This window comes from Henckelia pumila, chromosome 2 (genome assembly GCF_033568475.1).
Source record: "Henckelia pumila isolate YLH828 chromosome 2, ASM3356847v2, whole genome shotgun sequence".
NCBI classification, from domain to species: domain Eukaryota; kingdom Viridiplantae; phylum Streptophyta; class Magnoliopsida; order Lamiales; family Gesneriaceae; genus Henckelia; species Henckelia pumila.
Window position 1 is genome coordinate 89271311 of NC_133121.1, and position 27802 is coordinate 89299112.

At 34.4% G+C, this 27802-nt stretch overlaps 1 protein-coding gene across 4 annotated transcripts; it reads right to left on the reverse strand.

Annotated features, from left to right (window-relative positions):
* Positions 1–19766: 19766 nt before the first annotated feature.
* LOC140881271 (uncharacterized) lies at positions 19767–26775 on the reverse strand. 4 transcript variants are annotated; one of them, XM_073286451.1, is made up of 13 exons: positions 26295–26775; positions 25719–25854; positions 24897–25033; positions 24575–24776; positions 24230–24468; positions 23988–24099; positions 23744–23888; positions 23524–23666; positions 23245–23414; positions 22600–22908; positions 21870–21925; positions 21423–21634; positions 19767–21315 (listed from the first exon to the last, which is right to left on the reverse strand). In XM_073286451.1, exons 1-13 carry the CDS (start codon positions 26505–26507, stop codon positions 20138–20140), a joined length of 3252 nt encoding a protein of 1083 aa, XP_073142552.1. In that variant the 5' UTR covers positions 26508–26775; the 3' UTR covers positions 19767–20137. The 4 variants fall into 4 exon arrangements, with proteins under 4 accessions (XP_073142552.1, XP_073142553.1, XP_073142555.1 ...); XM_073286452.1 differs by lacking the exon at positions 26295–26775 and having other exon boundaries at positions 25774–25854; XM_073286454.1 differs by lacking the exon at positions 26295–26775 and having other exon boundaries at positions 24893–25033; positions 25774–25854.
* Between the last annotated feature and the right edge of the window lie 1027 nt (positions 26776–27802).

A 27802-nucleotide genomic window follows, 5' to 3' on the forward strand; every position in this document is an offset into this window, starting at 1 on the left:
TAGAGGGTTTTTAGCTCAAAAATATTACACAAGGGGTTATAAGCGAATCCGGGATATCACAGGGGTGATATATGCAATTTATGCAATTTTCCCTAAAAATAAATGTATAAGTTTTTATATAAATAAATGCAAAATACATGGCTTACTAATTATTAAACATTAAATGTATTCATTAGTGAGTATTAGTGGGTTGATTAGAATAAATAAAGCAAAAAAATGTTACAATATAATGAGCCTAAAATAAATTTCCATCATTTCAGGTTTTTGGGTGGGATTTATTTTCATTTATTAATTAACTAAATAAATAAAATAAAAGAAAATATTTTTGTAAATAAATCAATTTTGAAAAGAGAAAAACAAAAAATTAAAACTTTCCATAGTAATTTAAAAAAAATTAGAATTAAAAATTAAAAAGGATATATATATATATATTTATGAGCCTTTATATTTCTGTATAGATGTGAAGATGCAAATAATTATATCAGACTAGTATTTCCCATTTTTTTAATCTATATATCTATCTATTATCTATTATCTTGAATTTACAATTTTGCCCTTTTACTCTACACAATCTTATGTAAAAATAAATACATACAAGAATATATATAAATATAAAGGTTATATATTAGTTAGGACATAAAAGTGAATGTATATATTATCTTTATCTTTTATCATTACATATCTAAAAGTGTTTATTATGCATTAAATGAATTCTTAGTCAGTATTAGTGGGTTATTTATAATAAATAAATCAAAAATATGTTACAATATAATGAACCTAAAATAAATTTCCATTATTTCAGGTTTTTGGGTAAGATTTGTTTTCATTTAATTAAATAAATAAATAAAATAAAAAGAAATATGTTTTGTAAAGAAATCAATTTTGAAAAGAGAAAAACTAAAAATTAAAACTTCCCATAGTAGTTTTTACAAAAATTTAGAATTAAAAATTAAAAAGGATATATATATATATTTATTAGCCTTTTATATTTCTATATAGATACGAAGAGGTTATACAAACTTAATAATTATATCAGCTTAATATTACTCAATTTTTAATTGACTGAAAATAAACTTTTTTTGCATCTATGAAAAATGTAACATGCATTTTTTTGAACCAAAATCAATTAAAGGAAATATTTTTTTTTGTAAATAATTCCAAAAGAGAAAAACAAAAGGTTAAAACTTCCAAAAGTAATTTAAAAAGGTTAGAATTAAAAAATATATTTTTGAAACCTTGATATTTTGTATAGATAGATATGAAGAAAAATAAAATGTTAAATAATAATTATACAAATTTAATAATTATATCGATCTAATATTACTCACTTTTTATTGGTTAAAATAAATATTTTCGAATCCATGAACAATGTAAAATGTAATTTTTCTACAAAAAGCAAAATTTCAAATTGTGAAATAACAACTTTTCCATTTTTATTATGTAGTATTTTGTACCGGATTGAAAAATAGTTTGGGATATAAATGTAAAAGTGAGATATTAGTGTGAATGAAATAGTACTAGATCAATTATATTAGTAATTAATTAAAATATGAATTATATATACAATTATATATTTAAATTATTAAATGCTAAAAATAATAAACAATTTTACGTTTAAATAATAATAACAATAACCATAAAACGGGGAAGAAATGATATTTTAATAGTAAAATAATAATCAAATAAAACAAAATTTAAGATAACTATTCTTATTTTTATTTAAATTAAAATTAATTGAATGATTAATAGTCTCTATTGAACTCTCATAACTACATCACTAATTGAATATGATGCGTTCAAAAATTTCACATCAAATAAATTATCTTGAACCGATAATCAACAAACTAATTTCTTGAATAAACCGAGCCGAATGATCCTAAAATATTTCTGTGTATCAAAGAAAACATGTGAGATGGCTCGCCCGAAGGCGAAGCCACTCCGATGCTCAAGTCAGTATTGAATTCAAAAGAAAAGATGTATGAAATTGCAAGGGATATAAAATATGAGAAAGACGTGTAAAAGACATAGATGAGATGTGTAAGAAAAGAGTGAGAGATATTATGTAAAAAATGCAACTTGTCTTAATAAGGGTTAGAGATCCCTTATTTATAGGGAGATAATTCTAGTCCACGTAGAATTGTAATGTATAATACAACTAAAATTATGCACATCCATGCAATATTATGATATATCTCTAAAATATAAATAAAGATATATAGGATTTTTATCATATCATCAATACTTCCTTCCGGAGAGAAGTGACGACGAGTGAAACGAGGAGAAACTTTTAAGTGATTGAATTTATATTTTAGAGCATAAAGACAACATTCAGGTTTTTTTTGCAATTTTCTTTGAGCGTTCGTGATGGAGTGAACTTATATGGTGCCGAGATGGTCGGGATTTTGAGATAACCACGAGTGACGTGGGTTTACATAGTGCCGAACTGGTCGGGCTTTTGAGATAACCACGAGTGGCGTGGGTTTACACATTGTCGAGTCGGGCTATTGATGAAGGTCACGAGTGGCGTGGGCTTACACGTTGCCGAACTGGTCGGGCTTTTGAGTACCACCGGAGTGGGTTTGGGTTTAGCACCCCCGGAGAGGATTTTGGTTGAACACTACCGGAGTGGATTTGTGAAGTGTTGAGCCATGGATTGGACCTTATTGCTAGATTGCATGCCGATTTCTGTAAAATAAAAGGCCCAAACAAAATACAAGACAATAGAAGTCCAATACAATTGGGTTAATTAATGACTTCACAATTCACATAAAAAATTTATTATGACATATCTCAAAATTTGTCACAACAAGAATAACTTGCTAAAAATAAAACTTTATAGAAAACTTATCTTTATTTCTCAGGTTGCCTAGTAGGCTTGACTAGATTGACACAAAGTGTGAAGCTACGGTGCTTGATAATAAAAATGCCATGAATAGAGTCCGAGTGTTGTGAATCGAGTGAATCGAAGGACACTGCAATGAGAGCCAAGACCAATACAGAAGAGAACCGAAATAATAATATATGATATTTGGATTATGAGTCTAAGCAATTAATTATAAAATATCATAGTTGAAATAATGATAAAATCTCGAATACCTTTAACATTTGAATAAAATATTCAAAATATTCTAAACCTTGTTTACCAAATACAGTGAGAAAAATATTATCACTTTAACAAAATCAAGCATAACAGATACTTGATAAAATTATTTAAGGGGTTGAGCTATGTGGTTGCGAGTCTTCTGACTAAATAACTCACCATAAAAATATAAAATATCACGTGAAAATTGATCTCAAGCTAATGAGATTGGTAAATAAAAAATATAAACAAACCTGTATAAGAGTCATAATAAAGTTGAGTCAGTTTATTCCATTTTTTCCACCTAGCTTAATTGTGGCGGCCATTGTTGAGCTAAAGTAACAATTCATTAAAATTTAAACAAACCCAATTAGTTGAAACTTTGAAATTTAAGCTCTGGAAGAATGATGAGAATCAAAACTGGAACTTTGAACATTGCCGCGAACAACTCGAGTTTGGAATTCCTTCGATTTTCTCAGTTTTCCATTTTGTGTGGGTGGGAGAGCTTGCTTGTAGACTAATTAAGCAATTTTAACAAACAGTTCATGTGCGTTGAAAGGGTGGCAGATTCTGAAATAACACAACAAACGCAGAAGTGCCATAGAAGAGCAATATACAATATCCATGAGTCATCATCACGACATAAGATTTTGAGCGAGAGATGAGAAAGTCAGTAACCCATGTTCAACTCATATTCGATCCAGCTTTACGCCCCAACTCAATGAAAATTTAAATAAAGCTTACCCAGGCAATTAACAGATGGCCCGATCTAGGAGCATCACTATGAGGGAATCGTTGTTGTCTTCCTTTATGTTTTTTGTTATGGATTATGTGGGAGTGATCATGACGATAATAATTGCGAAATAAAATAATCAATAAAAACATCAAAAATTTACGTGGTTCACCCAATATAGGCTACGTCCATGGAGCTGCTGCAAATATTTATTATCGAAGAAATATTACAAGTGTATACAAAACAATATATCTCTCACACGATCCCAATACCCGAGTATTATCGAGAAAAATATTTCTCTAACTCACACAAGAGAACACTCAAGAAAACCCAAGAAACTCTCTCTTTTTTTCTTTCTTTTTCTTTGCTCTCTGCACTGTGGGATATCTAAACTGAAGGGGAAGGAGCTCTATTTATAGAGCTCATTCACGCGTCCTCTACGCGTCAATTAAATGCCGATGCATTTAATTGCTTCCCCTACTTCCACCTGTCATTATCCCAACTTCAACCAATCACCATCATTTTCCACCTAACAAATCTCCCACTTGAAGACTTGATTTCAATCATGGCTTCACATAGTCAATACAGCAGCTCATGCCTTCTTTATTTACGCTTGTAGTCCAACTGAAGTCGAGCACAACTTCAGTTTGTCAGTGGTCACCACCTTCGTAAAAAAATCAGCAGAATTTTTACTTTCAGGAATCTTCTTAAGCTTCAAGACTTCATTCACCCGATCTCTAAGGATCCCGATTCCAAGGATTTGTTTTGCAGCACCCAAATCCTTCATAAAAAATTCCATCTTTAGTTTATCAATCTCCTTCAGACAAACTCCTCCTATCAACATATCATCTACATATACCAGTAGCATGATATAAGAACCATCAAGCTTCACATAACACCAGTGATCAGCATGATACCTCGGGAAACCATCATTATTCATTACACCATCAAACTTCTTGTACCACTGTCTTGGAGCTTGTTTGAGACCGTACAAGCTTTTCTGAAGTTTGCACATCATTTTCTCTTTCCCTCGTACTTCAAATCCCTGTGATTGATTCATTTCTTCATCTAGCTCACCATGAAGAAACACAGTCTTTACATCTAACTGCTCCAGATGCAAATCTTTTTTTACCATCAATCCAAGTACAGTCCTGATAGTAGTTAACTTTACCACTAGAGAGAAAATATCAGTGTAATCAATGACTTCTTTTTTACCTTTTACAACAAGGATTTCTTTGTACCACTTGCTACCATCGTGTTCTAATCGATACTCCCACTTGCTATGTAAAACCTTTTTACCTTCAGGAAGTTCTGACAACTCCCACATGTGATTGGATGACAGTGAATTCATCACATCTTTCATGGCTAGCTCCCACTGTTTAAAGGTCTCATAAACATTTGATTTATTTTTCAAAAAATAAACCCAAAATTTCCTGCTCGAATCGTCAACAGTAGTGCCATAATATCTTGAGTGATCTCCAAGGAATTTCACAGGAGATGGTTGATAAGTGCATTTTGTATGCATTATTTCATGTTATTTTTATGTCTATTTTGTGTGCATTCATATTATTTTTATGTGTTTTTATGTGTTTTAGTGCATGTGTATGTATTTCACTCCTTGGGTTAATTTTGTAGGAAAATGGAATTTTGAAGAGTGAATTACGGAGCAGCCTTGATCGAAAAATCATATTTAATTTTAGATACATTAAAATCCAATCTCCACCGTACAGATTAAGGTTAAAGATGTTTTGAAGCTGCTGTCCAAATTTCTGCTCAATCCGACGGCTAGATCTTGAGATATGAATTTTTGAAAATTGTCGCTCGGCGCAGATTTTTTGTACTGCGCGCGCGCGAGAATCAAGCTCGCGCGCGCGCGAGTCCGACGTACAGGGCTCTGTTTTTATGTGCTGCGCGCGCGCACGTGTTCGGGGGTCATATGTGTTCCGAAAAATCCTTGTTTTGGGAGGAAATTAACTGGTAGGCATTCCGGACCATATATATAGAAGATATAACATATTTTTGAGGGTCTGGGGAAGCTCCAAAGCGCAGACAACGCAAGAGGAGGCGGCTACAAGGCTTGGGAGAGAAGATTTCTTCTTTCTTTTCTTCTTTTTATTTTTATTTTTGAATTATTATTTTTAATTATTGAGTAGTTTATTTTCAACCAAGACGGCGTGATTGGGCCGAACAAATTTATGTAGAAAACTTGGATGTTTGTTTGAGATTTTTTAGAGTTGATTTTATTTTATTGATTGTCAGATTTATAGTTGTCTTGTGAATAGTCTGATCAACTGTTTGCTTGCATGTTAATCAATTCCAAATCGACAGAGGAGGTTTTGATTTTGATCACTCTGATAATTAACATATTGTAAAACCGACTAGAAATTGAATTCGGTTTCAGTGTGCGGTTTAGGTGTAAAATGAATTTTCACAAATATTTAATGCATTCAAATTTGATTAGAATTACGAAACATTAGTTCATCAATATTTGAATAGGTTTGATTGTTCTAGAAATAGACCTTTGAACAAATTAGGAGAATTCCCGTGAATTAAAATTAAATCTGAGTCCTGAATCGACTACATGTTACGTGATTTGTTCGGTACCTACGTGTGTCTTGGTTGTCTTTGTCTTAATTATTTTTATCTTCAGTTATTTTTATTCTTATTTCTTAATCAGTTTTTATTTTATATTCTTATTTTTTTTTAATTCAAAATCCTTCTATTATTTTGTCTAGATTAAGTAAAATAATTAATTCTTGAGAATTGACTGCAGTCCCTGTGGGATCGATACTTGGACTCTCAGTCCACTTTACTATTACTTGACCTGGTGCGCTTGCCAGTAGATTTTTATCAAACCGATTTAGCCGGTCAAGTTTTTGGCGTCGTTGCCGGGGAACTGTTTAGTTAATATTAGGATAGATTATTTGCTTGAGACTAGATATTTTTTTTCCTGCTTTTGTTTTAATTTTAATTTTAATTTTATTGTTTCTTGCTTGTGAGATACTTGAAGATGAATCATCATCAGGTGTTCACAAGATTTGGCCAGCAATACTTGGAGCCATTCTATGTTGCTTGGGGGAGATTCAATGATTTGGCGAACAGATTTCGATGCCATCAATTTTCGACCTACACCCTCACTCAAATTTTTTATGGTGGTTTGGATGAGACTACAAGAAGTTGGGTGGATTATGGAGCTCTGGCCACTGGCAGTCAATTGCTTAGAAGAGATGAAGACAGTGCAATGCACTTGTTGAATGATATGGCAGATTTTGACTACCATTGGCATTGTGATCCTTCATTGCAAGGTTGGAGTCACAAATATCCTCCAGAATTCAACTCCACAAATTTTGCGAACCAACCACCAGAGTATCAAGAAGAGTGTATAGGGCGTTTCGAAGATTATGTGGCTCAGTTGGAGAATTTTTTGCGGCAACAGACAGAGACAAATCAATTTTTAGAAAGCCGCATAAGTCTTTTGGATGAACAGATTGCGCTTCTTAAAGAACCAATTTTGGAGATCTGCCAAGAGAGTGAAGTAACTGAGCCAGAGCATGAAGAAATCATTTTTGAGGAATCTTCTTGTGAGGATGAGCCAAACGTGATAGTGGAGGAGGAAGAACCATTCAAGGATACATATTTTACTTCGTCAATGGTCGTTCCATGTACACTGTTAGAATATTTTTTCTTGCCATTGACGCCACCTCCAGCATATTCCATCCTCTATGAGCTTCAGCCTATATTCGGAGTCTCCTTCCAAAAAAAAAATTTCAGACCAAGTGTTGTTGGACCGACGAGCTTCCCATGCATATATCACGCCAAGCTTGAGGGCGAAGGAAATCAAGACCCATACGTAGAGTCGTATGATTCTTACTATGGGCGGCAACCGCTCTTTGATGGTTGCTTCTGCATAGTCGGGCTGTAGACTATAAATTTAGCGCTGACTGGGAGGCAACCCAGTGTTCTTTCCCTTGTTTTTTATTTTATTTTTGGTTTTTTTTATTTAATTTTTACTTCTTTCCCATTCCAGTTTTCCGATCCTGCCGATATACACAGTCTGCTACTGTTGTCCCTGCTGATACTGTCAAGAAGGAAGAGGATGAATCGAAAACCAGGGGAGTGTTATTTTTGTTCTCATTGTGTTTTTGTTTGTCTTTGCATTTGTGTGTTTGTTATGCATTCTGTTCATTGTTCTGAAGCATTGAGGGCAATGCTTTGGATAAGTATGGGGGGGGGGGGGGGTAGACTAGTATTGCATTGTCTCTGTGTTTGTGTTGCATCTGTCGTGTTTTGTATTTGTTTGGAAAAATTTTTGTTTTGTTGTTTTTTGCATTGTTATGAGTAGGATGAATCATAATAGCCAATGATGATGAAGTTTATTTGAAAAAAATGGTTTTTTGAAAAAAATTTGCTCTTGACTGGACATGAGAAACTGTAGGTTGAACCGTGAATATTTTTAAGCACTAATGTTAGACCAGTGAATTGTAGCGAAAGATTTGATGAAGTTTTTGTCTGTTTGACCATTGCACGGCAATAGGTGGTTTGTGGATCTTGATTGTGTTCTATGAATTTTGATGAGGCTCTAGTAAGACACTTATGATCTTGGGCGCACCTAGAAAAAAAAACAAAATAAAAAAAATTTATATACAATTTCATCCGGGCCTTGAAAGGATTAAAATCCTATAAAAGATTAAATTTAAGGCTAAGTATGCGGATTAAATGGGATTGATGCTCCATCCGGGCTATAGACGAGGGGATTAGAAAAAAAAATAGAATGATTTTTCGTATCCTAGCCAGTTATAGCTAAGTCAGCGGGTAATTATTGGGGCTAATGCAATACCGGGTGCAAAATTCGGAGGTGTGTAATTCATTATCTCAAGGGATGTGGGTTTAGTCTAGAGGTCGTTGGAAGGAATGGGCACTTGAAGAGTGAAACTTGCACTGATTTGTCATAGGTCGCTAAGCAGATTTGAGACGAATTCGGTCTAAGTTGTATGAAACTGGAATGACATTTCACACACACACGTTCACGTTAAACCGAAGGTGTATTATGAAAAGTTGAGAGCATGTCTGTGTTTTATGTTTTGTGATTAAACTTCTCGGAGGCTGTGCATTCTCATGAATCATCCTTACTTATGTTTTTGTTCGCATTTTGTTTTTTCATGTCTTGCTCGAGGGCGAGCAAAGTTTAAGTATGGGGGTGTTGATAAGTGCATTTTGTATGCATTATTTCATGTTATTTTTATGTCTATTTTGTGTGCATTCATATTATTTTTATGTGTTTTTATGTGTTTTAGTGCATGTGTATGTATTTCACTCCTTGGATTAATTTTGTAGGAAAATGGAATTTTGAAGAGTGAATTACGGAGCAGCCTTGATCGAAAAATCATATTTAATTTTAGAGACATTGAAATCCAATCTCCACCGTTCAGATTAAGTTAAAGATGTTTTGAAGCTGCTGTCTAAATTTCAGCTCAATCCGATGGCTAGATCTTGAGATATGAATTTTTTAACATTGTCGCTCGGCGCAGATTTTTTGTACTGCGCGCGCGCGAGAATCAAGCTCGCGCGCGCGCGAGTCCGACGTACAGGGCTCTGTTTTTATGTGCTGCGCGCGCGCGAGGCCTATGCCGCGCGCGCGCGTGTTCGGGGGTCATATGTGTTCCGAAAAATCCTTGTTTTGGGAGGAAATTAACTGGTAGGCATTCCGGACCATATATATAGAAGATATAACATATTTTTGAGGGTTTGGGGAAGCTCCAGAGCGCAGACAACGCAAGAGGAGGCGGCTACAAGGCTTGGGAGAGAAGATTTCTTCTTTCTTTTCTTCTTTTTATTTTTATTTTTGAATTATTATTTTTAATTATTGAGTAGTTTATTTTCAACCAAGACGGCGTGATTGGGCCGAACAAATTTATGTAGAAAACTTGGATGTTTGTTGGGATTTTTTAGAGTTGATTTTATTTTATTGATTGTCAGATTTATAGTTGTCTTGTGAATAGTCTGATCAACTGTTTGCTTGCATGTTAATCAATTCCAAATCGACAGAGGAGGTTTTGATTTTGATCACTCTGATAATTAACATATTGTAAAACCGACTAGAAATAGAATTCGGTTTCAGTGTGCGGTTTAGGTGTAAACTGAATTTTCACAAATATTTAATGCATTCAAATTTGATTAGAATTACGAAACATTAGTTCATCAATATTTGAATAGGTTTGATTGTTCTAGAAATAGACCTTTGAACAAATTAGGAGAATTCCCGTGAATTAAAATTAAATCTGAGTCCTGAATCGACTACATGTTACGTGATTTGTTCGGTACCTACGTGTGTCTTGGTTGTCTTTGTCTTAATTATTTTTATCTTCAGTTATTTTTATTCTTATTTCTTAATCAGTTTTTATTTTATATTCTTATTTTTTTTAATTCAAAATCCTTCTATTATTTTGTCTAGATTAAGTAAAATAATTAATTCTTGAGAATTGACTGCAGTCCCTGTGGGATCGATACTTGGACTCTCAGTCCACTTTACTATTACTTGAAATGGTGCGCTTGCCAGTAGATTTTTATCAAACCGATTTAGCCGGTCAAGTTTTTGGCGCCGTTGCCGGGGAACTGTTTAGTTAATATTAGGATAGATTATTTGCTTGAGACTAGATATTTTTTTTCCTGCTTTTGTTTTAATTTTAATTTTAATTTTATTGTTTCTTGCTTGTGAGGTACTTGAAGATGAATCATCATCAGGTGTTCACAAGATTTGGCCAGCAATACTTGGAGCCATTCTATGTTGCTTGGGGGAGATTCAATGATTTGGCGAACAGATTTCGATGCCATCAATTTTCGACCTACACCCTCACTCAAATTTTTTATGGTGGTTTGGATGAGACTACAAGAAGTTGGGTGGATTATGGAGCTCTGGCCACTAGCAGTCAATTGCTTAGAAGAGATGAAGACAGTGCAATGCACTTGTTGAATGATATGGCAGATTTCGACTACCATTGGCATTGTGATCCTTCATTGCAAGGTTGGAGTCACAAATATCCTCCAGAATTCAACTCCACAAATTTTGCGAACCAACCACCAGAGTATCAAGAAGAGTGTATAGGGCGTTCCGAAGATTATGTGGCTCAGTTGGAGAATTTTTTGCGGCAACAGACAGAGACAAATCAATTTTTAGAAAGCCGCATAAGTCTTTTGGATGAACAGATTGCGCTTCTTAGAGAACCAATTTTGGAGATCTGCCAAGAGAGTGAAGTAACTGAGCCAGAGCATGAAGAAATCATTTTTGAGGAATCTTCTTGTGAGGATGAGCCAAACGTGATAGTGGAGGAGGAAGAACCATTCAAGGATACATATTTTACTTCGTCAATGGTCGTTCCATGTACACTGTTAGAAGATTTTTTCTTGCCATTGACGCCACCTCCAGCATATTCCATCCTCTATGAGCTTCAGCCTATATTCGGAGTCTCCTTCCAAAAAAAAAAATTTCAGACCAAGTGTTGTTGGACCGACGAGCTTCCCATGCATATATCACGCCAAGCTTGAGGGCGAAGGAAATCAAGACCCATACGTAGAGTCGTATGATTCTTACTATGGGCGGCAACCGCTCTTTGATGGTTGCTTCTGCATAGTCGGGCTGTAGACTATAAATTTAGCGCTGACTGGGAGGCAACCCAGTGTTCTTTCCCTTGTTTTTTATTTTATTTTTGGTTTTTTTTATTTAATTTTTACTTCTTTCCCATTCAAGTTTGCCGATCCTGCCGATATACACAGTCTGCTACTGTTGTCCCTGCTGATACTGTCAAGAAGGAAGAGGATGAATCGAAAACCAGGGGAGTGTTATTTTTGTTCTCATTGTGTTTTTGTTTGTCTTTGCATTTGTGTGTTTGTTATGCATTCTGTTCATTGTTCTGAAGCATTGAGGGCAATGCTTTGGATAAGTATGTGGGGGTAGACTAGTATTGCATTGTCTCTGTGTTTGTGTTGCATCTGTCGTGTTTTGTATTTGTTTGGAAAAATTTTTGTTTTGTTGTTTTTTGCATTGTTATGAGTAGGATGAATCATAATAGCCAATGATGATGAAGTTTATTTGAAAAAAATGGTTTTTTGAAAAAAATTTGCTCTTGACTGGACATGAGAAACTGTAGGTTGAACCGTGAATATTTTTAAGCATTAATGTTAGACCAGTGAATTGTAGCGAAATATTTGATGAAGTTTTTGTCTGTTTGACCATTGCACGGCAATAGGTGGTTTGTGGATCTTGATTATGTTCTATGAATTTTGATGAGGCTCTAGTAAGACACTTATGATCTTGGGCGCACCTAGAAAAAAAAACAAAATAAAAAAAATTTATATACAATTCCATCCGGGCCTTGAAAGGATTAAAATCCTATAAAAGATTAAATTTAAGGCTAAGTATGCGGATTAAATGGGATTGATGCTCCATCCGGGCTATAGACGAGGAGATTAGAAAAAAAAATAGAATGATTTTTCGTATCCTAGCCAGTTATAGCTAAGTCAGCGGGTAATTATTGGGGCTAATGCAATACCGGGTGCAAAATTCGGAGGTGTGTAATTCATTATCTCAAGGGATGTGGGTTTAGTCTAGAGGTCGTTGGAAGGAATGGGCACTTGAAGAGTGAAACTTGCACTGATTTGTCATAGGTCGCTAAGCAGATTTGAGACGAATTCGGTCTAAGTTGTATGAAACTGGAATGACATTTCACACACACACGTTCACGTTAAACCGAAGGTGTATTATGAAAAGTTGAGAGCATGTCTGTGTTTTATGTTTTGTGATTAAACTTCTCGGAGGCTGTGCACTCTCATGAATCATCCTTACTTATGTTTTTGTTTGCATTTTGTTTTTTCATGTCTTGCTCGAGGGCGAGCAAAGTTTAAGTATGGAGGTGTTGATAAGTGCATTTTGTATGCATTATTTCATGTTATTTTTATGTCTATTTTGTGTGCATTCATATTATTTTTATGTGTTTTTATGTGTTTTAGTGCATGTGTATGTATTTCACTCCTTGAGTTAATTTTGTAGGAAAATGGAATTTTGAAGAGTGAATTACGGAGCAGCCTTGATCGAAAAATCATATTTAATTTTAGAGACATTGAAATCCATTCTCCACCGTTCAGATTAAGGTTAAAGATGTTTTGAAGCTGCTGTCTAAATTTCAGCTCAATCCGACGGCTAGATCTTGAGATATGAATTTTTGAAAATTGTCGCTCGGCGCAGATTTTTTGTACTGCGCGCGCGCGAGAATCAAGCTCGCGCGCGCGCGAGTCCGACGTACAGGGCTCTGTTTTTATGTGCTGCGCGCGCGCGAGGCCTATGCCGCGCGCGCGCGCGTGTTCGGGGGTCATATGTGTTCCGAAAAATCCTTGTTTTGGGAGGAAATTAACTGGTAGGCATTCCGGACCATATATATAGAAGATATAACATATTTTTGAGGGTTTGGGGAAGCTCCAGAGCGCAGACAACGCAAGAGGAGGCGGCTACAAGGCTTGGGAGAGAAGATTTCTTCTTTCTTTTCTTCTTTTTATTTTTATTTTTGAATTATTATTTTTAATTATTGAGTAGTTTATTTTCAACCAAGACGGCGTGATTGGGCCGAACAAATTTATGTAGAAAACTTGGATGTTTGTTTGGGATTTTTTAGAGTTGATTTTATTTTATTGATTGTCAGATTTATAGTTGTCTTGTGAATAGTCTGATCAACTGTTTGCTTGCATGTTAATCAATTCCAAATCGACAGAGGAGGTTTTGATTTTGATCACTCTGATAATTAACATATTGTAAAACCGACTAGAAATAGAATTCGATTTCAGTGTGCGGTTTAGGTGTAAACTGAATTTTCACAAATATTTAATGCATTCAAATTTGATTAGAATTACGAAACATTAGTTCATCAATATTTGAATAGGTTTGATTGTTCTAGAAATAGACCTTTGAACAAATTAGGAGAATTCCCGTGAATTAAAATTAAATCTGAGTCCTGAATCGACTACATGTTACGTGATTTGTTCGGTACCTACGTGTGTCTTGGTTGTCTTTGTCTTAATTATTTTTATCTTCAGTTATTTTTATTCTTATTTCTTAATCAGTTTTTATTTTATATTCTTATTTTTTTTTAATTCAAAATCCTTCTATTATTTTGTCTAGATTAAGTAAAATAATTAATTTTTGAGAATTGACTGCAGTCCCTGTGGGATCGATACTTGGACTCTCAGTCCACTTTACTATTACTTGACCTGGTGCGCTTGCCAGTAGATTTTTATCAAACCGATTTAGCCGGTCAATGGTCCACATACGTCAGTATGTACCAGCTTCAAATCCGCCGATTTTGGTTCTCTAACCTTTTTTGAAAAGCTCACCTTTTTCTGCTTTTCAAAAAATACAGCTTCACACGGCTTGTGTTCAACGATCTTTAATACCGGTAGCTTTTCATTTGAAACAAGCATTTTCATTCCCTTCTCACTCATATCTCCAAGCCTACTAAGCCATAGACTTGAATTAGCACCAGCATCCACAGCTGCTAATATGTCTCTGCAACTGGAAGTCATGTACAGGGTTCCAGTTTTCGTTCCTCGAGCAATAATCATGGCTCCTTTGCTCACTTTCCAAGAGCCATCACCAAAGGTCACTTTATGACCTTCGTCATCGAGCTGTCCCACTGAGATCAGATTCCGCGTCAGTCTTGGTACATGTCTGACTTTATTGATTTTCCAGACAGATCTATAACCGGACATCTCCCATACCAACAATCTCCAAAGGTTTTCCATCAGCCAGGAAAACTTTTCCGTAATCTCCCGCAATATAATTATCGAATACATCACGATTACCAGTGGTATGAAACGAAGCTCCCGAATCCATAACCCAGGAGTCAATAGGGCTTTCCATGGATAACACTAAAGCATCGTGTACTTCCTCAGTAACAGCATTTGCATTGTTCTTGGGTGATCTGCAGTCCTTTTTCATGTGACCAGTTTCACCACAGCTCCAGCACTTCAATTTCTTTTCAAAGGTATTTTTGTCTTTTCCAGTTCTTGATTTGGATCTGCCACGCCATCGGTTAGAAAATTTTTCACTACTCCTGCCCCTCCTTCTGTTTTCAAGATTTAGGGCAGATCTCGATGATGTTGCTTCTCCCGAATCTCTCCTGCGAACTTCTTCACCAAGGATTCGATCTCTGACATCATTGAATTGTAACTTTCATTTTCCAGCAGAATTGCTAACCGCTGCCCGCATCGGCTCCCAAGTATTTGGTAAAGACGCCAAAAGAATAAGTGCTCGAATCTCATCATCAAAATTTATTTCAACCGATGTCAATTGAAAAACAATCGTGTTGAATTCATTGATATGTACTGCCACCGAAGCACCTTCCTCCATCTTCAAGTTGAATAACTTTTTCATGAGGAACACTTTATTATTTGCTGATGGCTTCTCGTACATATCCGACAAAATGGACATCATCTCCTCCGTAGTTTTTGCCTCCGCCACGTTGTGTGCCACGTTTTTTGTTAGGGTCAATCGTAGTACCCCTAACACTTGTCGATCAAGAAGCTCCCACTCATCATCCTCCATCTTTTCTGGCTTCACCCCGGATAGAGGTTGATGTAGCTTCTTGCTATACAGATAATCTTTAATCTGTAACCGCCAAAACGTGAAATCTGTACCGTCGAACTTATTGATTCCAGGTCCCGATCCGTCATTTTCGGCCATCGCTTCTACTGCCTTAATAAAATTTCAAAAAATCTTTTCTGATGTGGAAGATCAGACAAAGCTGCAACCACAGAGCATATTCAGAATTTTAAAAAAAATTTCACCAAGGCTCCCGGACACCGCAACTGCTTTGATACCAGTTGTTATGGATTATGCCGGAGTGATCATGACGATAATAATTGCGGAATAAAATAATCAATAAGAACACCAAAGATTTACGTGGTTCACCCAATATAGGCTACGTCCACGGAGCTGCTGCAAATATTTATTATCGGAGAAATATTACAAGTGTATACAAAACACTATATCTCTCACACGATCCCAACACCCGAGTATTACCGAGAAAAATATTTCTCTAACTCACACAAGAGAACACTCAAGAAAACCCAAGAAACTCTCTCTTTTTTTCTTTCTTTTTCTTTGCTCTCTGCACTGTGGGATATCTAAACTGAAGGGGAAGGAGCTCTATTTATAGAGCTCATTCACGCGTCCTCTACGCATCAATTAAATACCGATGCATTTAGTTGCTTCCCCTACTTCCACCTGCCATCATCCCAACTTCAACCAATCACCATCATTTGCCATCTAACATTTTTCGACTGTTGAGTGGTGGTTTCCGGTGGTGGCTCGGACCATGTCCCTCCGTGGTGAGCATAAAAGTGAAGGTGGTCAATTGTTATGTCGAGATGGAAAATTAGCAATAACTTGGATATTTTTTTGGTTTAGGTCCTATATGTTGTCATGTTTCGGAAAAAAGGTACTATAACTTGAATATTTTTTTGATTTTGGTCCTGTATGTTTTCATGAAACTCATGACTCGAAAGAGATATCATGTTTTGCTTAGTTAACATAATATTTTGCATACATGACAATTATTTATTATTATGTGGCTTAAATTGGATTTCACATGAGCAGAATTATCTATAAAAAACAAAAAAACAAAAACCTAAAATATTTATAAAAAATATGTGAATCATTTGCCTCAAAAAAATCTTCACACAAACAAAAACCTAATTGAAGAGGAAGAGTCCAAATCGTATTCTACCCCCTCTTAAATAATAAAATCCAATAAATTTTGGTTAGGTTTTTGTTTTAATAAAATTACCTTCGATGTAAATGGCGGAAAGTGTATCCATCTACAAGTCATGTGATAGAAATTTAGTCATTTAATCCTTTTTGTTGAGATAAAGGGGGCCGACCCTTTAATTAGATTTTTGTTTGTGTGAAAATTTGTTTGAAAAAAATGATTCACGTATTTTTCTTTTATATTTTAATTTTTTATAGTTAATTTTGCTTATATTGAACCCAAATTATATCACATGAAAATGAATAGGCGCCAAGTTGGCGAAATCTTATGTCAACTAAGCAAAATCCGACAGCTCTCGAGAGTTTTGGCAACTATGAAATCCAAAAAAATATCAAGTTATTGTATCTTTTCAAAAACACGAAAACATAAAGGATCAAAACCAAAAAAATATCCAAGTTATAGTACTTTTTCCAAAACATGACAACATACATGACCAAAACCAAAAACAGCCCAACATACATAACCAAATTGCTAATTTTTCCTATGTAGAGAGGATTCCAGATAGATACATGAGGAAGCGGGATGGGCCATGGCGGCAGGTGAGCTGTTTATTACACATCTCGTAATTTGTAAGAGACTTGGTGGGAAAAATTACCCTTACCGCCAAGTCAATTGCTTTGGTTATTTAATGGGAGATGGTGGAGGTGATCATGTGCGGCCATGATTTTTGGTTCTAGTCACTTATTCAACTCGGTAGAAACAAATCCAACTTGGTAGAAACAAATCGTGGGTTTAAAATTCGTTCCTACAAACGGCGTCAATTGATGTGTTCAAAAATTTCACATCAAATAAATTAACTTGAACCGATAATCAGCGAACCAATTTCTTGAATAAACCGAGCCGAATGATCCTAAAATATTTCTGTGTATCAAAGAAAACATGTGAGATGGCTCGCCCGAAGGCGAAGCCACTCCGACGCTCAAGTCAGTATTGAATTCAAAAGAAAATATGTATGAAATTGCAAGGGATATAAAATATGAGAAAGACGTGTAAAAGACATAGATGAGATGTGTAAGAAAAGAGTGAGAGATATTATGTAAAAATTACAACCTGTCTTAATAAGGGTTAGAGATCTCGTATTTATAAGAAGAGAATTCTAGTCCACGTAGAATTGTAATGTATAATACAACTAAAATTATGCACATCCATGCAATATTATGATATATCTCTAAAATATAAATAAAGATATGATAGGATTTTTATCTAATCATCAGAATATATTTCATCCTTATATATCATTTACAATATTTCTTTCTCTCATAATTATTCTTTTCTCGACATCCAATTCATATTTATTTTTGTGGTTATCATGAACGTTTTTTACTTGAAAGAATTGGCTTCTAATAATTTCTTGAAGAAGGTGGGTCAAAGCCATAAATTTGTGCTATAATTAGGCTTCTAAGCTTAAAAAATGGTATTTATTTATTTTTTCATCGACCACCATCGTTACTTGACATGACAGTTTCATTTAATTTGTTTTCAAGAAATTTATTCATGATATGCAATTTATGAAGTCTATAACTGATAATGAAATAATAATCGGTCTTAAAATTAACGTGTATAGTTTTTTTTAATTGCTAAAATTATTCAGACAAAATTATGAGCAAATCTGAGATACATAATTAATAATAAAAATAAATTTTAAAATTTTTTAGTAGTTTAAAAAAATGCACATGATTTTTGCATTCCAAACTTCAAAAGTTTAATCCAGATTTATAACTATAAAATATGTGTTTAAAAAAATATATGGATAGAGAACATCGTCATACATATTATTATGACTAAATTTCATAATTTAGGTAATGTTTATATTTTGTAGGAAATATTAACTCATTTTTTCAAACTATAATATTATGATATATGTTGGATTTTAATTTCAGAAAATAAATTCTAAAAAAAAATATTATAACTCTAAGTAATATGACCCACAAATTTTAAATAGATTATGTGTATTCACGTGCGACGCACGTGTTTTTTATTAATCTTGTCTAAAAAGCCAAATCTCTTAATCAAATCTTTTCACGCTTATAAAATATCGTCAAGAAATTAATATTCCTTTCAAGTAACATACAAGAATGATTATTTTTTAAACCAAAATCTAACCATCATTTGTTTTTTTATTGTAAGCACTTCCTTATATACATATTTGGAAAGATAAATGTTTAGGGATAATCCTTCCACCCAAGCGCCCCGCAACCTAAGATTAATCGAATAAAAGAGCAAAAGTTTTATCATTAAAAAAAAAAAGAAAAAAGAAAGAAAGAGTATATCAAGGCATCTCCCAACCGAAAACTATTCTGACGCAGGGTTCATTCTCCAACCCAAAGACGCTACTTTGAAGTAGCGTCCATGGGTTTTCTTTTCTGCGTCAAATTTGACGCAAGGGGTATTTATTTTTTTTAATTTTTTATTGTTTTTTTATTATTTATATAATGCAAAAATAATTAAATTAATAAAAATAAAAACAATAATTTAACTCTAAATTTTAAATATTAATAATGAATTGTAATTAAGGTATTATTTAAAAAATAATTAGTTTGTGTTATAATAAATAATTAGTTTGTGTTATAATACTTAAAAAAATTAATAATTTTTAAAATAATTAGATGCAAATAATTAATACAAATTATATGATTGAAGTGAATTGTGTTGTTTTAATTTATATCATGTACTTTTATTTTATTTCATCATTTGAAACAATTTATGTTTAATTTCTTATAATATATTATTATAATAATACAAAATTAATATATTAATCATTTTAGTAATATTATTGTAATTATTAATATTAAAATATTAATATAATAAAAATTAAATGTAATATAATTAATTAATGCAATTTATAAATATGAGTTCTTTTATGATGCCCAACACTATATGCCCACTTCATGCCCACCATGTACAAGTCAACTCATCTATTGTACCGGTCAACTCATCTATTGCACATGGTGGATATGAAGTGGGCATATAGTATTGGGCATAAAAAAACTCTTATAAATATATATGTTTATAAATAATTAAAAGTAATATAAAAAAGTAAAGTAAAAAAAATATTTCAAAAATATTCTTTTTAGAGTAAGATTTGAAGAAGATGATTTGAAGATGAATGTTATATTTGGTGCAAAAATTGCGCTATTTTAAAATAAATCTGCTTTAAAATAAAGTTTTGGGTTGGAGATAACCTTACAACTACTCTAAATCAGCTGTCTTTTGACTGCAATAGTTGTCTCGAGACCTACTGCAAAATGCAAAATACATTTGAACATAGCAAATTTTACATTTTTTTTAAAAAAAATAATCTCTCTTTGCTAGAATCAACCCTGTGTAGATGTAGTTGCATTTGCTGCCTGTAAAGTCTCATTCTACTGTGATCCTCAAATTCTTAAACATTTGGCCGTAAGAATCATCATTAAATAATGCTGCACAGTTCCCCCCTTAGCTATAGAATTCTGAAGCTCATAAGAAAGGATCACCAAAACTTCGAAAGGGATATCAATATCTAATTATATTGTCTCATTTGGATGAAAAAATTTCTTCCAACTCTTTGTGCAATCCCCTCTGTTTTGTACCAACGTCAGCAGATGTAGAAGCAGTCGAGCTTCCGCTCGTCCTAGGCCTCCAAAATCCGCTCATCTTGGTAGATTTACTCGTGGTGGGATCATCTGGGATGGTCCTGGCTCCATCTCTACTGAAGCTTGATCTTGCTAGTTCTTGTATTTGCTTCAACCACGACTTGTCTCCCGAGGCCGCGCTCCCCAAGCTCCTAATCCTACTCACAGATGAAGTAGTTTCTGCCGTTTCATTAGTGTTGTTTAAAGGGAACTTTCGGTCGAGATCCTTGACCAAACCATGGGGACAGCAAAACAAGAGGAATCCAATCAAAGCATTTTCCAAGCCTCGTAAAAAAAAGTAGTTCATGGGATCCAGCCGCTTTATCTGTCGGTATAGTGCATGCCATTCATTGATCATTTGGACTAGAAAAACTAACAAAAAAATCAGCAGCATCGAAATCCCGATTTTCCTCTCGCTTTCGGGGGAAAACTGTTGTTCCAAGAAAACATAACAGATTGCGAAAATGGCGACCTCACCTGACAATGAGACAATCTCAACCAGTTGGACCCTTTTCTTAATGAACGGCTTCTTAAGAACCATGAAGAACAGTTGAAATGAGGTCATACAAAGTAATATGATCGTCGGAGTTTTAGAGGATAAATTCTGTACATAAGCACCAGCCACGATTCCGAGTGCCACACGTTTTGAACATTCAAGAAATGTGTAGTAAATTCTCAGAATTCCAAACAATTTTTGAATTATGGGTGCTTCTGCATCTTCTGTTTCGTCATCAGAAGCGATTATTCTATCATCCCGTTTAGTCCGAGGACCAACAGAAATCTGAGACAGCATGTACTTTGGAGGGCCTCTAAGATCCTCGAATAGAGGACCAAAAATAGTAAGATTAGTTGAAACAGGGCGGTTCTTCCACGTCCATTGGCTTCTTTTACCAGGGCCTAGTATGACTCGAATAAATTCTTTATACCATCGAAATATTTGTCCCTCATGGTGTACTTCCTTGTACTGAAGCAGCTTCCCTATCGTGATTCCGCAGGAGAGAAACAAAAACAATGATAACATGATAAAAGCAACTATACTCAGCATCAGAAAGCCGATGGCCATTCCAGAAGATGTCCCACCTTGCACGTTGAATAAAACGTACTTTCTTAACCCGAAAAAATATATCAAAAGCAAAATTAGTTCAGAACGAACACATATTTTGGCAGAGAAAGTAAACTTGAAGTACCTCGTAGCAAAGCAGCTGAAGCTTCACAGAAGCATGGTAGCGCAAGAATTAGCAGAAATATCTCGAATCTTGGAAAAATAAGAGCTCCAAAGCTCCGTTTTTCGTTGTTTTTCTTCTTGAATTTAAGGATAAAAAGGAATACAGCATGGACCAGAACCAAGGTGCCACCAATTATGGATAACCAAAACATGCTTCTACTGAAATCTCTCCACCTAGAAAATAACAGTTTGATCAGTTAAAAAAAAGTGACTGCCACATAACTAATAAACTAAATGGTAAATACAAACAAACCGTTTATAAAATCATTTTACGAAATGCATCTATACAAAGATTTTGGACTTTAGTTGTTTAACAGACAAGTATAGATTGAAGTTTTATTTTGTAAAAGTTGAATGCACCAAAATAAGATCGAATAGATGAGCATAAAAAGTTATTTGAAATACTTACCCATGAGAATTTCTTGGATCTAAAATATATTCAGCTTGTGGCACAATATTATGGCTCTGAGAATCGCAAAATACACAAGTCAATAATAAGGTCGGAATAGGAAGAATAATTCTATGCTGGACAAAGCGGCAAACAGCCATTTGAGCAGTAAGATGCACTATGTTAGCCTCACATAAATGTGTGTAGAGATGTAATGAATTTTAGCTTGTGAAATTTCAAGGATTCCAACCACAGCATGACACAAAAAAATTTAACTTGAGTTCAAACTTATTGAACAAAAATAGAAAAGCTCAAAGTCGAGCTCGTGAGCTGACTAATTGGCTTCTTTCGTTCATTAGTTTTGTTTCACAACTATGTTTGCAAGGACAGACAATTAGTTTGCCTTGCAAGCTCAGGCTAATTCATGAACAATATCTATAAAATGAATAATAGCACATTATATTATACTAATTATTATAAGAAAAATATTTTTTCTATGCATCATCAAAATATAAAAACTAAAAAATAAGTTCGTAGGTCATCTGATGAGCGTTCAAACGACCATAGTTGAGCTTGAATAGATTGTTTGATCTTTAGAAAGCTTGTGTCTCTCTAGTCAAATCAACTTGTTCATAAGTTCGCTCGACCCAACTTAGATCCTGTCTTGAGTGGGAGAAATGTACACATGAACACACAAATGCTGTTGTATAAGTACTACATAAAAACCAAGTAAAAAGCAAGGATGTATGACCTCAAAATAGGATCTGTATTCCATAGGGGTCAGTGGCAATCCATAAACTTTGGCTGCTGAATTCAGACTACCAACATTTGGTTGAACACCCTTCAAAACTCCTGCATCACCGATTTCAGAACTATGTATTAGTCGGCTACTAGAAGAACTCGATCCCACCAGCATCGGAGGGACATTTTCTCTCTCCCATGGGAGCTCCAAGTACGGGATACTCCACTGCAGGCCTCTTGCAAATTCATAATATTCTACAGGTAAAGTAACTGCCAGCCATTTAGAAAGAGCAAACACCTGAATGTGGTAAGCGATTCTCTGCATAAAGTTGGAAGTCACTCAGAATTCATAAAATGTAAATAGTTTTATGTTTTTTTATGTCATGCCCTCTTGTTGATCAGTAGATTATAGAGACTCCTAACAACGAATATTAACTACGGAAACTATTCAAGAAAAATTTCAGATAAACAAGTATGGATTATGTTCAAGTGCTCATGAAATTTTGTCAAAAAGTGATAATTTCCATGCAATAACATAGAGTATATTGGCAGTGTCAAATCCAAATTTCTTCATATCTTAAAATCATCAAAATTCAATCAATGTTAAGTTATACTTCTTCAATCCATAAGACTATAGAACGAGAAGGGAAATTACAAAAATATTTCTTGCAGGGTCGGAGGATAAGATAGAACTTGGCCTGGAGAATGCTCCAGCTGATAGGAGTGTTGCTGTTGAAACAGTGAGAAACCCTGCAATCAAACATGTCACACCAAAGGCAGTAGTGACAAAGGTTGAAAGAATAAAAGATTCCACCGGTACAGAATCTGCATAAACAAAAAACAAAACAGTGCGGATCAAAATATAAAAAACTCCCTCAAAGTTATTTTCACAACGAATCGATAATTTCCAAGAATTTAAAGATAGAATCCTTACAGTGCCTGATTAGTAGAGTGTTGGATGCTCTATTTTTATTTCCAGAGACATCCGTGGTTATGTTTTCGGGAATATAGACTGATATAGAATCAGCGAGTGCTTGTACATGTGCAGCATATATGCTCTTACTCATCTCCTGGAAGCTGAATAATACAAAACCAAACAGATGACAAGATGAAATTTATTCCAGGAGCTGCAATCAATTTATGAAGCAGCTTACCTGAGCAAATGACCCCCAGAGATGCTAATAAAAGACGAGTTAAAGCCAAACACGGGCTTTACGAATTTGATCACAATCGGAATACTCGTTTCTTTTGTTCGCATTTTGCTTGTTGTGCTCAACCTCACAGTAGGCCTTTGAGAATCTAAAAACATCAAAAATTCAAAACTAAGGCAAAAATTTCCCAATTTTTCTAAAACCAAGTATTGGTATAGAGTACGAGTTCAAAAGTAATGTCACCTACCATAGAGAAAAGTGATGGGAGGTACAGGAGTAATAGATGTCCCTTGTCGGCTGATCACCAAGTTTGTTTGCACGCTCACAGTAACAATGGCCATCTCAGCTACATCCGTTAGCTGGCAAATTGATAAAGAAAAGAAAAGGTAAGAAACACAAATATTGTAACAATAACATATCTGTTATGCTTGTAACCACACTAGAAACTAGTAAATTCAATTAGGAAGTGTTGTTGTGTTCATCACCCACCTGATAGCCAAATCTTCGATTTCCAAAGGTATCCCCACTGACGGGCACAAATGATCCTTCACTTGCGGTGATGGAGTTTAGAATTTCAGCGGATGTGTTGAGGACTGGTTCCGTGAAATATAAGTACACCTTTAAGTTCCTATTTTTATTAGTTGCCAGTACAGTTCTAGTTTCACTTTCAATTGGAAGTTGTCTTTCGGGTATATGAGTCTTCAGGTTCACATTAATGCTTCTTCTATCTACATAAATCCACAAACAGTATATCGCTCAGTGAGCATTCAACTAAATATGGAAATCAGGCTACAATTTCATTTTTTTTTTAAAATATGCAGAAATTGGACTCACCAATGTGTATGAAATAACTCGAATTTTTACTCCTTGCAAATATGTTTCCTGCAGAGTCTGTACAGAAACTTCTATCCATTACAAAGATCACACGTCCATATTGAATTCTTTGAGACAAACGGACAACAAGAGAATATTTCAAATGTGGCTGAACAACATCAAATGTACTTGGTACGACCTCACCCGCACCATAAACCAGAAGCTGTCAAGAAAGAAGTTAGTCAGCAAGAGCATACTCGAAATTATGATTTCCATTTAAACCATTAGAAATAAACAGAGCATTGTTGAGTCTCGATCGAGTTTCAGCTGACCACCTACTCACGTTGCAGGCTTTTACAGAAGAACATCTGAAACCACCTCCACCACCACACGGTTCACTGAAAGATATGTTCACTAAGACATGAGAAGCACTAGTAAAGGGCGTTGGAGTAGTAATATATGCTGTTGGGTTTATAGTGTCTGCAAGAATAGTGCAAACTGAATCAGGCTGAAGTATGGAAATATTATTTGACTAGAAAAACTAAACTTGCGCGAAAAAAATTGTCCCAACATCATTGGGTGGATCCAGGCAATCGAGGGGGAGAGAAATGTAAAAAAATCAGGGTGAAGTTTTAATTTTTTTTGCACGTTAAGGGACTGATTGGTCTCCCCAGCTAGAAACACCACTGCCTATTATTATACATATTTCAGAATACCCTGCATTTTGGTGTGTAGAAACCTTATCTGCGTGAAGGTATTGTTGAATAAACAATGTTGTCACATGGGATATTGGGATTGATAAGAACACTTGTCATGGGGTGTTATCCTTAAAAAGGATAAGAAAAATTGAGAATTCATAATACATTGCGATATATCCTCAAAGGCTATAAGCTCATGATTCACCATTCATATTACATTGAACTAAAATGTACAGTTCATGATTCCCGATTAAATTTTTGACACCAACAATGCGATAAGAAGCAAGCTATTTAAAACTAGCTAGCAGCAAACATTGCAAATATGGAATGGGACATAATTTTTTTCTCATGCATGCATATGAAAGACATTTGAATCACATAAATTTCTAGACTTTAGGTGAATAACTATTCTTGATGTCATATAATTTGGAAGGTGGTGTGTGAAGAAACATAGGATGATGCTCAACCAACAGTCCAGTTATAGCCGGCACAAGCAACTCCAGACAACCCATTGGTGCACACCTCAAATGTGTGATTTCCATCTAGTACACTTGTATAGGAAATATTTCCACCTTCACAAGCCGAAAATGTGCTGTCATCCAGCTGCATTTGTAATGTTTGTATAAATTAATCTACAAAACTCAGGGGAAAAAGTAAGGCACATATTATTATACCCAAAAAAAAAATAAAAAAATCAGATCCAATAGTGGTCTCAAATGAAAACTTGAAATTTCTTTATTTCTTTTTAGTTCCTATTGAATTCCTATCCGTCCATTAACAGTTTTTTGATGTTTCAATAAACTAAAATCACAACTTGACAAGTGAATTAAAATACAAGACACAGTATAAATACCAACACTTCATTTTTACAGGTACATGCATTGAACCGTATTAAAGAGTCAAACTTCTTCAAGAAGATTAAGCCACTCCAAACTAAAATCTTGAAATTTTCTCCAATTTTTACCATTCGCACAAAATCAGACCAAAATCCCATCTCAAAAAACCCACAAAGACAGCATATTTTAAGAACTAGGGGAACCAACCTTGCAATTTGTGGAACAATCAGTGCAAATTCCGCCGTTGCCACCCACCAGAACTTCAAAAGCAAACGTGGCTGAGTTTCTATTAGAGAACTCACGAGGGGCGCTCAATAATTTCACAGAAAGTAGCTCAGAATCAATGCCATCAACTCTGAAACTCAGAACCAGAAGTAACCAGCAAAGCAAAATCAAACAAAGAGAAACTTGGAAGCCCATTTCTTGGCATACTACAGAGCATGCAAGAGTGGAGTGTAAATGACTCCTCTTATACTAAATAGTCCATCTACTGCTATACGGTGTGTGTTTCTTCTGCGTGAGAGAGAAAGAGAGATGTGAAAAAAATTGAAAAAAAAATGATTGAAGTGAGAGAGTGAAATAGATAAAAGGAATTTAGTGGTGAATGAAGGCGTTTGAGCAAGAGATGAGATGAAGCACATGAGATTGACAGAGAGACACAACACAAGCTACAGTAAAGATAAGAAAGAATGGGGGAGATAGGAGGAGTAAGTAGTACTCATGCATGGTGGAAATAGTTTTAATGGATTTGCCTTGAAGTAAATATTAATGGCATTTAAAGCTGATTGAAAAGTTTAATAGTACTCCTAAAAAAAAAAAATTTATTAAAAAAAAATTTGAACAGTAGCTAAAAAAATGTTTTGTGAGATGATCTTACTGCGCAAATATTAAATTAAAAATTAATGTTTTTTGACATAAAAAAAATCATATTTGTCATAAGTCAAATCAAATAGTAAAGTGATCTCATTTTTTAATTTGAATAATATTATGTTAAAATTGAAATTCGCATGCACCAAATTACAGCAAATATCTCCCGAGCTAAAAAAATGAACAAAGAAAGAAAGAAAAATAATATATATATACCTATATGTATAATATTAAAGTCCCTAGCTAGTGAGTGAAAGATTCTATAGTAAAAGAGGGTTTAGTAAATGTGGAGAGAGACGTTGAAGCGTAAATGCATGGGGACAAATCTGCCGAGATTATTCAGGACTGAAGAGGGACACTCCCATTAATTTTTAAGGGACCCTTTTTAGTGCCTTCTTCTTGGCCTCTCATTTTAAATGCCATTACCATTAAATAATCTGTGGTTATAATGAACATACAGAACATTATTATTTGTGTAATCCTATGATCTAGTAGAAATTTTTTTTTTATTCGCATATTAACTAAGTCTTAGATAGATAAATTTGACGTGGAACAATGGAAGAGTTTAAATTTACAATATATAAAAAAAACTCATTGATGTGTTTGACTAAATTCATTCGTTAGATTTAAATCCTCGACTGTTTAATTAATTTTGAAGTGGATTTCAATAAAAATGAGATCTACGTATAATACACAATATATATATATATATATATATCTATATATAATTTTGATATGATATTCACACCTACCGTACCGACCTATATACACACACATATATAATTTTGATATGTTGTTAATCTATTGTGCTCATCGTTGAAGTGATACTCATCAGTCATCTATTGGAT